The sequence below is a fragment of the Pocillopora verrucosa genome, chromosome 3 (genome assembly GCF_036669915.1).
Source record: "Pocillopora verrucosa isolate sample1 chromosome 3, ASM3666991v2, whole genome shotgun sequence".
In the NCBI taxonomy this organism is placed as follows: domain Eukaryota; kingdom Metazoa; phylum Cnidaria; class Anthozoa; order Scleractinia; family Pocilloporidae; genus Pocillopora; species Pocillopora verrucosa.
The window spans coordinates 30,761,920-30,774,205 of NC_089314.1; the positions used below are offsets into that span (position 1 = coordinate 30,761,920).

Here is a 12,286-nt window from a genome sequence, read left to right on the forward strand (position 1 = left end):
CCATTACTGTGTTCCTGGCCTCTCTCAAACACGAGTACTGCCTGACGGTTTGCGAAAGCCGTACACTTGCACCTCTCGTATGAAGAGCTCATCCCATGGGAAGCTGTGAAGCACTTGTCAAGGGTTCTGTGGCCACTGCAACCAGTTCAGTCGAACCCTCTAATGACAATGACTGAAAGTGATGAACCCACTCCCTCTTCACTTTGCCATAAAGACTTTCAGTCATGCTCGCAGACACATACAGGACTTACATGATGAAATACCAAGTTCATATGGAGCTCTAGGTCGGATTCTGTGACGCAGGAGTTTTTCAACAGGCACCTCACTCTTCGCCTGTGCTCTTGCCTTCTTTATTTGTCTATTAGAGAGGTTTTCAAATGGCTGATGCATGCGTTTAAGCTCGTTGGCTGAAAATCTATCGGCATAAATACTCAGTATTTCAGTCCTAAGTGATTTTGTGGGAGCATTCAGATAGGCGACCGTAAGGGTTTGAAGGCCAACATCAATAGCTGTCTTGCACTTCTCTTCATGGTCTACGACCGCTTGGAATAACGCTTTTCCATCTCTTAGAGCAATGATATCGCACACCAGCTGGCACGCTTCCCCAGCTTTTTGAACAAACCCAGGTTTTTTGGGAAAGGAGCATTTTTCCCAACAATCTACTTGGGATTCCAAATGTGTAATCCTGGGCTTTTGTGCAACATCGGCGAGGCTATCAATATATGCATATAAGACTTGAATTGGATCTATGCTAAAGTTCTGAATAGAACTGTCTTAAAGACAGGTGTGCAGACAAACTTTCTCTTATTCCTGTCGACTAGAATTCTGATCCAAAAAATGATGTTATCGCTGCTTTATTTAGAAGGGAGAAGCAATTCAGGATAATTGCACAATTGAATTACGTGACAGAGTCACGGTTCACGGTGTATTTTAGTATGTGCTGGTATCGCCGGTTACACTAGATAGAATCCTGCAGTTTGGCTCTGAAATGTTCATACAGATTTGAATAGCATAACCAGTCAAAACTCAAATATGCATGAAATAGCAGAAGCCAAATTTTTAAAAAAGAGTTTGCCATTAAAATGTTAGGCGAGCGCTAATCAAATTATGATATTCGATGCATTGTTGTTGACGTCTTGCGTCACGAGAGGGTAAAATTTGTCAAATTCTGCCCTTTTGAAATGTTTAGAGTATCAATCGGTGTAGTCTAAAAGCTCTGTCCTACTATCTTTTCAACTTAAAATGGTTAAATTCTAAGATTTATTGAGCTACCTATATAAAACGGTCGGAGTTTGTTCAATGAACTAATTTGCATAATCGGCTGTCACGCTGGCAAAATCGCTGAAAGTTTGAAGTCACCGCAGCGACCAAAATTAATAAGTGCAAGATGTTTTTTATTTTTCTGCAGCCAAACATCATATTAGAAGAAATCAAGCGGAGTTTTTAATGGTCTGGTCTGGACTTGAGCAATATCAACCAAGAAGGAAAGAGTACTTTTGACCAATTTCAGAAAGCTGTTTTTAAATAAATTATGACGAACCCCTAAATAAACAAATATCAAAATTGAAATACTTTTTGTTCACCCAACATATCACACAGTTTAAAAATACAAAAGATTTTTTGCTGCATGCGGTGTGATACGAGGACCAGGTTATTCAACTTTTGAAATTTTCGATGTCGCAAGAGGTCAAAAAAGGGCCTTTAGCAGCTTTGACTTTTGAGAGCTCTAAAAATTTTATTTTAACGTATTTCCAGAAACTAATGTGGTTTTATTTACTTGCTACCAAAGATAGTTTATTGGGCAAAGTTTGAGGGAAAACTTTTTTTCCGATGCGAAATACCTTGGACCGCTCTTACAGAGATCGCCTCTTAAAATGTGATGTTCTGAATAAAAATATTCCAATCTTTTTATTCCACCTACGTTTCTTGGCGTCGTTTTTGTATGGACGTATGAAGCAGATTGAAGCATGCCCCCAATGTGGGAGCGGATAACATGACTGGCACGCTCGTGTTTGGGCAAAATCCTTTTCAGGCCACAGTGTTTGAAGAAGGCTGTAAAATTTGTGATTTTTCCTCATATCTGTTGTGATAATGATAAATCGGATAAATGAATGTTTTTCTCGCCATACTGGGAGTCACTGGTAATTGTTGATAGAGATAGTGGTAACAGCTTATCATATAACCTAAACAATCAACAGCCTGTAACGATTCGTTTAACCATGGTATATAAAATCACACCATTTGCTTTCTTGCTGGGTTAGTTCACAAAAAACTCAAAATAACATACTGACCAATACTTAAAATCGAATTCAGCCTGTTTTCGATCCCTCATCCTAAATCAGTAAGCGTGGTTTTCTAAACTGCCTAAACTAGATGCTCCTTCATTTCATATTGTCTATCAGTAGCAGGTACCGACCACCTTACTCGCTTTTTGATCGTAAGCATCTGTGCTTCGGAGATTTCCATCCCGCTGTCACTGATGGTGTTGTAAGCATATTTTGGAATGGCTTTTTCAATTGGGTATGTGTTCCAGTTTACTGGGGGTAATGATATTTGAACTTAACCAGGTTCAAAACAGTAACGAGTTCTGTTCCATTTAATAGCGCTTTACGAGGGTCTCAGTGGGGTGATGGCTTTTACTTCTACTGATTAGAATTTTGGCCATTTTATGGCTAAAATTTAGTTTGACACTCAGATTAATGGCATATCGTAGATAGTTAAAACTTATGCGGTTAACTTCTGTAGCTATCGAAAGTTAAAATGTGCCAAATTTTAAGCCTACCGGCCAAAACGTTTTCTTTGCTGTTTTACGTCTAACGGTTGACCCGTTGAAACCCTCTTTTATGCTTACCCAATCAGCTGCTTAAAACACACTCACACACATACGAAACAACTGGAGATTGAGCTTTTAATGATTAATCTTATTAGTTGTTGAAACAGTGTTAAACGTCCTCACCTAAAGGTATTTACAACAGTTTATCACCATAACTACACAGTATTCCTTGTCTTGATCTATGAACTTAAGTCTAATTCTGTAGTAAAAAATTTTTTTTTTCGTTTTTATTAGCTATGAGTCTATCAGTTGATCACTTAATTTTCGGTCCCTCTATCATATATTATTTAAATATTCTAACAGTTCATCACCAGCAACCATTAGTCAAACCTTTTTACTTTCTTGGGATAAAATTTTACAGTTTCATTATCTCGAAGTCTCCAAATATAATCACAAGCACCATAAGTCTTGGTTCATTCCGAACATGTAAAACTCCATTTAAAAACTTGAAAACATTTAGCTCTTTTTGGGTCATTTTTACTTCTATGAAGAGTGACAAGGAGTTCGTTTATTTTAGAAATCATCATCATGATCATTTTACACCTTTACAAGAAATGTTGTTGAATCCTAACATCATAACTCAGCTCCCTTACGTGTCGATGACAAATGGGTTGCAGTATTGTAGCCGAATCTGATATCATTCATCGCTCAAGAAGAAAATTATATAATAGCACCTTATCACAAACCATTGACATCAGTTTGCCTGGTCTCGACATTTTTTGTACTTCTTTTTTTCTTTATGCAAGTCCAAATCCTAAAGAAAGACTTCCTTCGTAATGAGTGGCATCCTTTTCTTTTTCATTTGAAGACTAAGCGCTAAGTTTACCATTCTTTGAGTTATACTTTCCTCCTTAGATAGTGTGTAAATATGTTTAATAACGCAAATTTACTTGTCTTACACATGCACAAAAAACACAGTAATTGATTGAGTGTGTATTGTAAACATCGCAGAGTGGTAAGAAACGTTGTCAATCAAATGACTGACATAGAATCGTAGCCTTCCTGAGTTTAATCAAAACCCACGTTTCAAATGTTCCATTTAGTTTTCGTAGAAGCTGACACGAGGACGCTTTATCGAAGCATTTGCGGAGTAACTGCATTCACTAATCTTCAATAACTGTATTGGAAAATGGATACTGTGCAATTCTAAAGAAGCATTTTTCAAGAAATTTATCGTTATCAAAAGCCTGTCACAGAAACAAACGTGAGCAAAAAAATGATTGTGCATCTGCTTCACTAGTTATCAAGTAAATTTCAATCGGTTCATGTTGTAGTAAAGACTGACACTCACGCTCCGACACTGATGTGTAGAGTCTTCAGACCTCAGTTACGTGAAAAAAGCCCTAGTTAAAAAGGCGACTTCAGGTCAAAATAGTTTCAGTGTAAGAGCATACGGGTGTCACTGAAAAAACAATTTTTAGTGACGAGGTTCTAGCATAGCTAATTACTGTAACTAGATATTGATGTTTCCTTCAAACTAGAAAAAAAAGTAGAAGCTCAACTATCTTACTTTATTTTAAGGTTTCAACAAAGAGCAACCGATTTAAATGTCAAGTTATTTTCTAAAGCACAGAGCACTTACTCTCCTGCGTCTGTGGAGTGTCTTCAGTGGATTCTTGCGTTATGTCGGCTCCACCGCTCCATTTAAACAGCTTCTTGTATTCGTCTCGGAAGGTCTTGTTCATGACGCCATAAATGACCGGGTTTATCACTGTACTCAACTGACCCAAAAATGTGTACATCACGTACACCTCACGAGGAAGGTTCCAGCCTCCTTGTCCAAACCCTATGAAATCCACAATGGCAATCGGTGTCCAACAGATTAGGAAGGCGCAAACTGTAAGAAACAAAGTTTTTGTCACATTTATCTCCTCAACAGAGATCCTTGCAGCGTTTGGCTGGTCTCCTCGGCGTCGCAAGCTATGGAACCGTTTGTTATGCTCTTTCAAAGCTTTGAAAACGTTGTAATAACAAAACGAAAGCACCAACATGGGAATGAAAACGAACATGTACCCGAGTAAAGTGAAAAAGTCGACTTCGACGACTTGAAAACAAAAGAACTTCCCCGCATGGTACACGTAACGATGGTTGGAAGCAAGATAAGGTACTGGTTCAACGAGAGAGACGAGCCAAATAACAGCAATCATGATACGAGTGTTCCTTGTGCTGAAGATCTTCTGGTAGTTCTTCGGACGGACGATTAAAAAGTACCGATTTACAGCGACCACGGTTAGCGTTAAAAGTGACACACAAGCCAGCATGGCTATAGCATATCCTTGAAGCTGACAGACAAAATTTCCGTAAGTTCGTTTCCCCGTCACGAGGACCGTGAGGCACGGCGGCTGGCATATGGTTGCCATTCCGATGTCGGCAAAAGCAAGGGAAACGATAAAATGGTTTGGAATTGTTCGGAGATTTTTGTTCTTCCACACCATCCACAAAACTAAAGAATTCCCCAGCAGAGCTGTGAGAAGTAGGACGGCGCAAACAAGCGCTTCCATAACCACAACTCCCGTTTGTCTATCGGCAAGGAGTACTACGTACTTCTCAAGCGACGGATGACCGGCTCTGTTTTGAGACATCTGGAAGACAGGGAAATTGTTTTTCAGCTCAATTCCAGTAAAGAACAGGTCCTCAAAGGTTTGTCGTGACGAATCAACAGTAGAAAATGAAACAACTGTAAAGATGAAAATAGGACGTGTTTCTTGGCTTCAGATCTACTCTTTTGCTTTTGAAAATGAAGCAAGGCCACATCTCGAGAGCCGCTTTATGCTGTCTCTTTCAAGACAGATGGCCAATTAATAGCAATTACTTTGCGTCTTGTTTATCTTGAAGAGTTATCTTTTTGGACAATGCTATCGGTTGAAAGTATTATGTTTTGTCAAAATTTTTTTTTTCCTTTCAACCATGACTGTCATTTCGATCTATTGTGCTTTAGAAGGCCAGGTGTCTGTCCACGACAACAATACAATTAAAGTCTCTTCGTTCACTTCATTTATATCAAACTTTAAAAAAAATTTAAGCCCGCAAAAATTTCTTATACTAGAAATCAGCCTTTATCATTCATTGGCTGATGTAACTGATGAGCCGGAGGCAATAAAGTTTAAGAAAACAGTGCAAGAAAACAAAAAAGACAAAAAACGCTAAAGACGCAACTGCGTCTTGAGGTACGGAAATGAGATGCAACGGAAAAGTTCTTTTCTATTAGAGATTCGGCACATCATGAAATAACTAAATAGTGAGATCGGATTACTCTTTCATGCTCGCTGAAGAGTGTACTTTCTATCAAGAAACCTTTGCAAATACAGTCTTTGAGTGTTCTTGGTGTCATGATGGGCTGTTAACATTTCTCGGCTCTAAGCAGTTTTAAAGCGCTGCAACTCCCTTGTGCTCGCCACCTCGTGAAATACTTGCAATCTACGGTGTATGACTAAAAAAACCTTGTGTTAAATGTTACGTTTTGGTCACTTTGCCGAACGAAGTCTTTCAGAGTCGCAAAGTGCTGTGTAAATCTTTGCTTTTTGTTTTGGTTGGCTAAAAAATATATTAATTTACGCCGCCGTGTCACATGTTTTAAAAGAAGCTTTCAAGTTGTAAGTGCCAAGGAAACAATTAAGGTACATTAAGGCTTATTGTATAGTTATAACAAGCAAAATTCAATCGAAAGAAGATCCAGAAAATTCGATTTAAAACGACAAAACGCTTAGTGTACGAGTATACATTGACAGAATCAAAACAAGCAACATTGCAGTTATTCCTTGCGAAAATGCCTTGGTTGATATGTTGTTTACAATGGCCAAGATCATCTATATTGTTAGGACAATGATTATTTTTTTTAATGAATTCTGCCGAAAACGAAAGAAAAAAGTACTTGGCAATTTTTGCACAAGAAATAAACTGAAAAAGGCGGTGATGATTTTTAAAAAACAAAATTCTGAAAAATTACAAAAGACACTTCTTTATCATTGTTGGCTGACACAGATGAGGTCGTTTTGTATTTGTTTCTTGAATTATTAAGCTTTCAAATGTATTTTAATTGGAAAATGATAGGAGAAATCATGGAAAGGTCATGAAAGCTATGTATAACTGGTTTCCAAACCTTTCAGTCGAATCCGTTTCCTGTGTAACTTGTATTTCCATTGCTTGGTCTGGCTAAGATTAATATAAGACCTTAATTTTTATCTAAAATTCTAGATGTCTGTTTCCAAATTTTTTTTAGCTTATTAGCGTTATAGAAAGTGTTCAAAAAATGTTTGCCTTTCGTTAGAGTAGTTTTATAAGGCAGGTGATTAATGTATTGAAAGAAACGTCTTTTGGGCCTTCTTTTCAAAATCCATCCAATCACTTGGGTCCATGGCATACTCCTATAGTTACTATTAGAGACTTGTGGTGAAAAAAAACTATAAGACATTTGAAAATAAATTGAAAAAGCTATTGACAAACGGAACAAGAAAATCATATCATGAATTAAATCATGGAAAGATCCGTCTGTAAACCATAAATTGAAAAATCGTGGTTTGGCCAAGAATGTCAACTTAATTATTTGACAACATCTCTAAGATGTAACAGTTTGTAACTATAAAAGGAAAGTAGGAGAGAAAATAGTCAAAAATAATAACGATTAATCACTCTACAAATTAATTAAAAGTATTTCATGAAACACCTGACTACTACTTTTTCTTTTTGACGATCAAATCCGGATAAATGTAAATAATATAGGCCGGATTGTCCTATGACAGAAAGTCATGTTGGCTTTTCCTGTTGATTTTGATTCGTGAAGATAGGTTTCAGTGATTTATCCATTTCGGCAGATCCACCGACGGTGTGTAGAATCCGTTTTCACCCTGAGACATCCTGGGACAGAAGTTGCCCGAACTTTGTCGCGTTCATTACGCTGGTATATAGAATGAACCTCTAACAGCTATATGTCGAGAAGTTTTGCATATCAGTGGTCAGTGTATCACGTCGAAAGTGCTTTTGATAAACCCGCTGAATTTGGTGGGGAGTGATGCAGACATTTCTGCACAGACTGACTGAATGCTGCCCCAGTGTTACTACAATGAAATAGTCCATATCCGTAAAATTAGATGGTATAATATGACCTCCCTACACCCTTCACGGAAGCAATGCCGCTTTATTTCCCCATTCACTAGTTCGCTAGTTCGCTTCGTATTATAGATAAACACGAAGCAGATATATTTTAAACATCATTCGTCATGAAGCTGTAGGACGGAGTCGTAAACATCTACCGATCTACAAGCTGATAAACCAAAAAACTGATAAGCTCAACATAATTGTAATACCGATTCCTTAGTTCAAAGGGCTTGCGAAAGAAACAACGAAAACATGATTAGTTTAGGGGATATGAGTTGTCATAAGGAGCCTTGAGTAATAGATAGGCCTATTGTTGTAATTTTTACTCGACTGATAAACAATGGAATACACTCGGACAATGCTCTCTAATTTTTAAAGGCTTTTTTTCCGCTAATTGCTCCGAGAAAACAAGTTTTGAAAGCCTCAAAGAAGGGCTCTAATATGAAAAACTTTTGCCACAAAACGATGGTTTGGTAAAGAAGTAATCTGAAACCACCCTCAACTGAGAGCTGGATCAAGGAGTGGCTGATTGACACTATCAAGCGTTTTCTTTGCACCTTCTGTTGGCGGTTTTTCATTAGTGATCGTGTTCGCCGCGCCCTAGCGGGACCGAGTGAGCACCTGGTCATAACAACTAAGCTTTGGAACTGCAATTGGAAAACAAGAAAGTACGTAAAACTTCTGATTTCCTCTCACCTCCGGGACCCTCCGGAGCCAACGCGAGGAGAGAACATAAAATGAAAAGAAAAAAAAAAAGAAATCCGGAAACAAGACGAAAGGAAATATACAAGTAAGGTGAAGATAATTTTAAAAACTTTTATATTAATCAAATATGCCTTGTAATAAATAGAGGGGCATTTACATTAGCTAAATAAGCAACTAATATCAAGCTATAAAAGGCAAATATTGCTACTAATTCATCTTTTTCAGTTAAGAATTGTTTAAAAATAATCCTCGTGGTTTAACATAATCCATCTATATTTATTTAAGCTACACTTAAATTACTTTCATTTATTCTCATCAATTACGCTTGGTAATTGAGCGTATGAAAATGCAGATAAACTCCACATGTAAATTTTTAAGAAAGAGCCTCAAGATCTGAAATATATAACCACAATTTGGCACCGGAATTCGCAAGTCCCTCTCTCCCTTCGTCCTTCCACCATCCCACCCCCACCCCCCAGAAGCCTCCATCGCACAAATTAAACTATTTGTTCACTCTAAGATGTGCTTCGCTTATACAGTAAATAACTGATTTCAATCACAGTTATTGCTTATAGTGTCACTTAACCTTATAAGATGTCTATATAATATTTCTAGTCTCCTTCAGGAATATTTGTCTGGGAGAATTATCTCTCCCGAGTAGCGAACGGTGTTCTAAGGCTAAGTTCTGAGAGAAGTGAGAAATTGTTTATGTCTCGGAACTAATATAACTGAGAGAGTATTTCCAAACTAAATGGAAACCGTAATGTTTATCAACCTTCAAATTAATATTCTTTACAGAGCGCGGAACAGAACGCGAACACTCAGCTTGCCTTCGTGCACTTCAGCTCAGGTTTCTCTTGACGCGCTTAAACCATTCACGCACTAGTACTTGATAAAATGTCCATAATTTAGTCTAATTTCTACGATACTTAATACCAATTTATATTAATCATTTTGAAAAGGCTTTGAGTAAAAAGACCCACAACTTATACATGAACACATTTGCGCTTCTTGAAATGAGTTGCTACGTGAGAGTTACTCGTTAGTCCAATGACACCTTGTGCATCTGCCATCAGGAATTTGTCTGCTGTCTTGGATTTAAAAGTGATATAGTTATTGGATGCATTACCCAGGTAGAACACGTGCGAATTTGTCACAGAAGACGAATTCTTGATGAAGGAAGAAAAAAAGCAAAGGTCAATTAGAACCAGTAGTTGACAAACGTGAATTATAACTTGTTGACGCTCATAATTCAATGGTGCGGTGTTCTTTTATAAAGATAATAAGTGATTTGGTTTTCTCGTTATCCAAGGAGAATCTTTTCCATGGTCATTCTCTTAGTTCCTGAATAAAAGATTGTGGTGTGGTACAAAACAATAATCAGGTAGCATCAGAAGCATAGGATGCAAAAAAGGGGGTAAGTTTCTAAAGAAACTGTAGTGCTGTACCGGTGGGGGAGTATAACAACATGATGATTTGAATTTATCAAATGATTGGCCCCCATTAAGAGTTTCTTAAGTTGACGTTTCGAGCCCTTCGTCATTTGCTCTGACAAAAGGCCAAAGCTTGAAAAGGCCGACTTACTTTATCAACTCAGTTGATACAACAAAATGATCTAACTAAAAGAAAAATAGCTGTGGATCAAAACAAAAGCAATATGCTCCAGAATGAGAAAAAAATTCAGCAAAAAAGGGATTGAGGAATACTTGGAAATGAGGTACTTTCAAACAATTGCAAATTACGTTTGTAAAAAGAATAGGAGGAATGTAAAGTTTTGAGCTCGGTAAATAAATGGAGAACGATGTTTTTTCGTCTTGTCATGAGCGTGGGACACGGAAAAAATTGTGAGTCCCCGCAGGGAATCGGAGCGCGTAATCCGGAGGTCTGACGTTCGATTCCTCGTGGGCACTCTGGACTTTTTCTTTATCCCACGCTCGTGACAAGACGAAAAACAACTTTCTTTATTTCTTTACCGAGCTCAAACTTGCCATCTCTCTTATTCTATTTAGAAACATGACGCTATCGACATTGCTGATCCTGGTAGTATGTAGGACCTCGCTCACCCTTGAGTCTCTGTGGCTCAGTGGTAGAGCATCCAAGGTTCGATTCCTCACGAGGACTCACAATTTTTACCTTTGTCCCACGCTCGTGACAAGACGAAAAACATCTTTCTCCAATTACAATTCACGTTGTATTAACCAGCCTATTATGTTAATTTCAGTTTGAATGACAGGTATAGAGTTCCTGATAATTGCCCTAGTAGATGAGAAATTACGCACCATAACGAAGATGTAATCTTACCTCTAATAACACTTTTCCTGACTTCACTGTTAAAATGAAGGTACGGTTCAAATTCCAACGTATAGTATATTTTAATTTACCAAGAGCCCTATCCACTTGTCGCGTGAAGAAGAACACTGTTTGTAAGTTCAAAAAATAATAAACTAGTATCAAATAATAAATTATATATATATATATATACCTATAATGAAGGTGTCTCTGAATTTATAATAAACTACTAAGACTTCCATAAAGACGAATCTTGACTACCTAACTGCAATGAAATAGTAACACAACTGGAGGTCTTGGTAACCTTATACGTCAGAAATTGTTGCAGCATGTTAAAAATAATTTGGCAATTGATTGATACAATTTTAAAGGAGACAAACAAGAAAGAGTGATACTGTCGATCTAGCGGAGAAGTAAAAGAAAAAGATATGAAAAATTCTGGCTTAAGCCAATGAAAATAGCATTGAGATTGATCGATTACATCAGTGGCTTGCAAAGAGAAATTGATGATCTTGAACCACTGCCCTGTGTTTTCATATATGTTCGATAAAAATTGTATACGATACCAGTGGAGGGCTTCTTGCCGTATTGTGCTGTGAATGACACATCTACTCTGCCATTGGTTGTCATTTCTGCTTTCATGAGGGCTGGCGCTAACAATTCCCACCTTAGTTTTGAACGTAAATCACATGTTGCATTGCGCCAACTAATTTGAGAAATGGATTGATTTCTGGCTGGAATCCAAAGCATTCCTGCAGCAATGAAAAGGCTCTGAAACAAATTTGAAATAAAATGCCTAAATTTACCGAGGGAATTCAAGTATCTAATTTAGGGACGGGCACCGTGGAAATATTGGAAGGGGCGGAAGGGTTATTCACGGGTAATTAATAACGCATGAATTCTTAAATTCATGCGTGAAACGGGATCAGGATCCCCTTTTTCGTTGTAAATTGGTAATTTGAAATAGAGACTATTAAATCTAAGAAGTGGGTTGAACAATTATGACCCTTTCTTTGGGCTCAGCATATCGGATGTTCAGAATTTGGCTCAACCTCGAAATATCATCAGGTGATCATGTAATCTTGGAGGAATCACGCAAAAGCAAATAAACAACAACGACAACAGATGGCAAAAAAAATTGTAGATAATTTGAATCCGTATTAGACCTCTAAGTGGTCAAAGACAGTTTCAAAATCGGGGTATCTATTTATTCAGCTTTGGCCCTTTCCTTTAAGGACACTTCAGAAGGACGGAGGGGGCTTAATTGAAATGTTGATAAAATGCAATAACTCATCATATCTTGTGATCATGCAGACTTTGGGTCTATTCGATCCCTCTCAGGTGTATTTCGTTTTTTTCTTTCTT

At 37.6% G+C, this 12,286-nt stretch overlaps 2 protein-coding genes across 2 annotated transcripts; both read right to left on the reverse strand.

Annotated features, from left to right (window-relative positions):
- Nucleotides 1–2,900: 2,900 nt before the first annotated feature.
- On the reverse strand, nt 2,901–5,766 carry LOC131774501 (melatonin receptor type 1A-like). Its single transcript, XM_059090539.2, has one exon. It carries the CDS (start codon nt 5,413–5,415, stop codon nt 4,396–4,398), a length of 1,020 nt encoding a protein of 339 aa, XP_058946522.1. The 5' UTR covers nt 5,416–5,766; the 3' UTR covers nt 2,901–4,395.
- A 3,383-nt stretch (nt 5,767–9,149) lies between these two features.
- On the reverse strand, nt 9,150–11,671 carry LOC131774499 (uncharacterized). Its single transcript, XM_059090536.2, has 3 exons — nt 11,488–11,671; nt 10,934–11,049; nt 9,150–9,801 (listed from the first exon to the last, which is right to left on the reverse strand). Exons 1-3 carry the CDS (start codon nt 11,669–11,671, stop codon nt 9,619–9,621), a joined length of 483 nt encoding a protein of 160 aa, XP_058946519.2. The 3' UTR covers nt 9,150–9,618.
- Nucleotides 11,672–12,286: the final 615 nt, after the last annotated feature.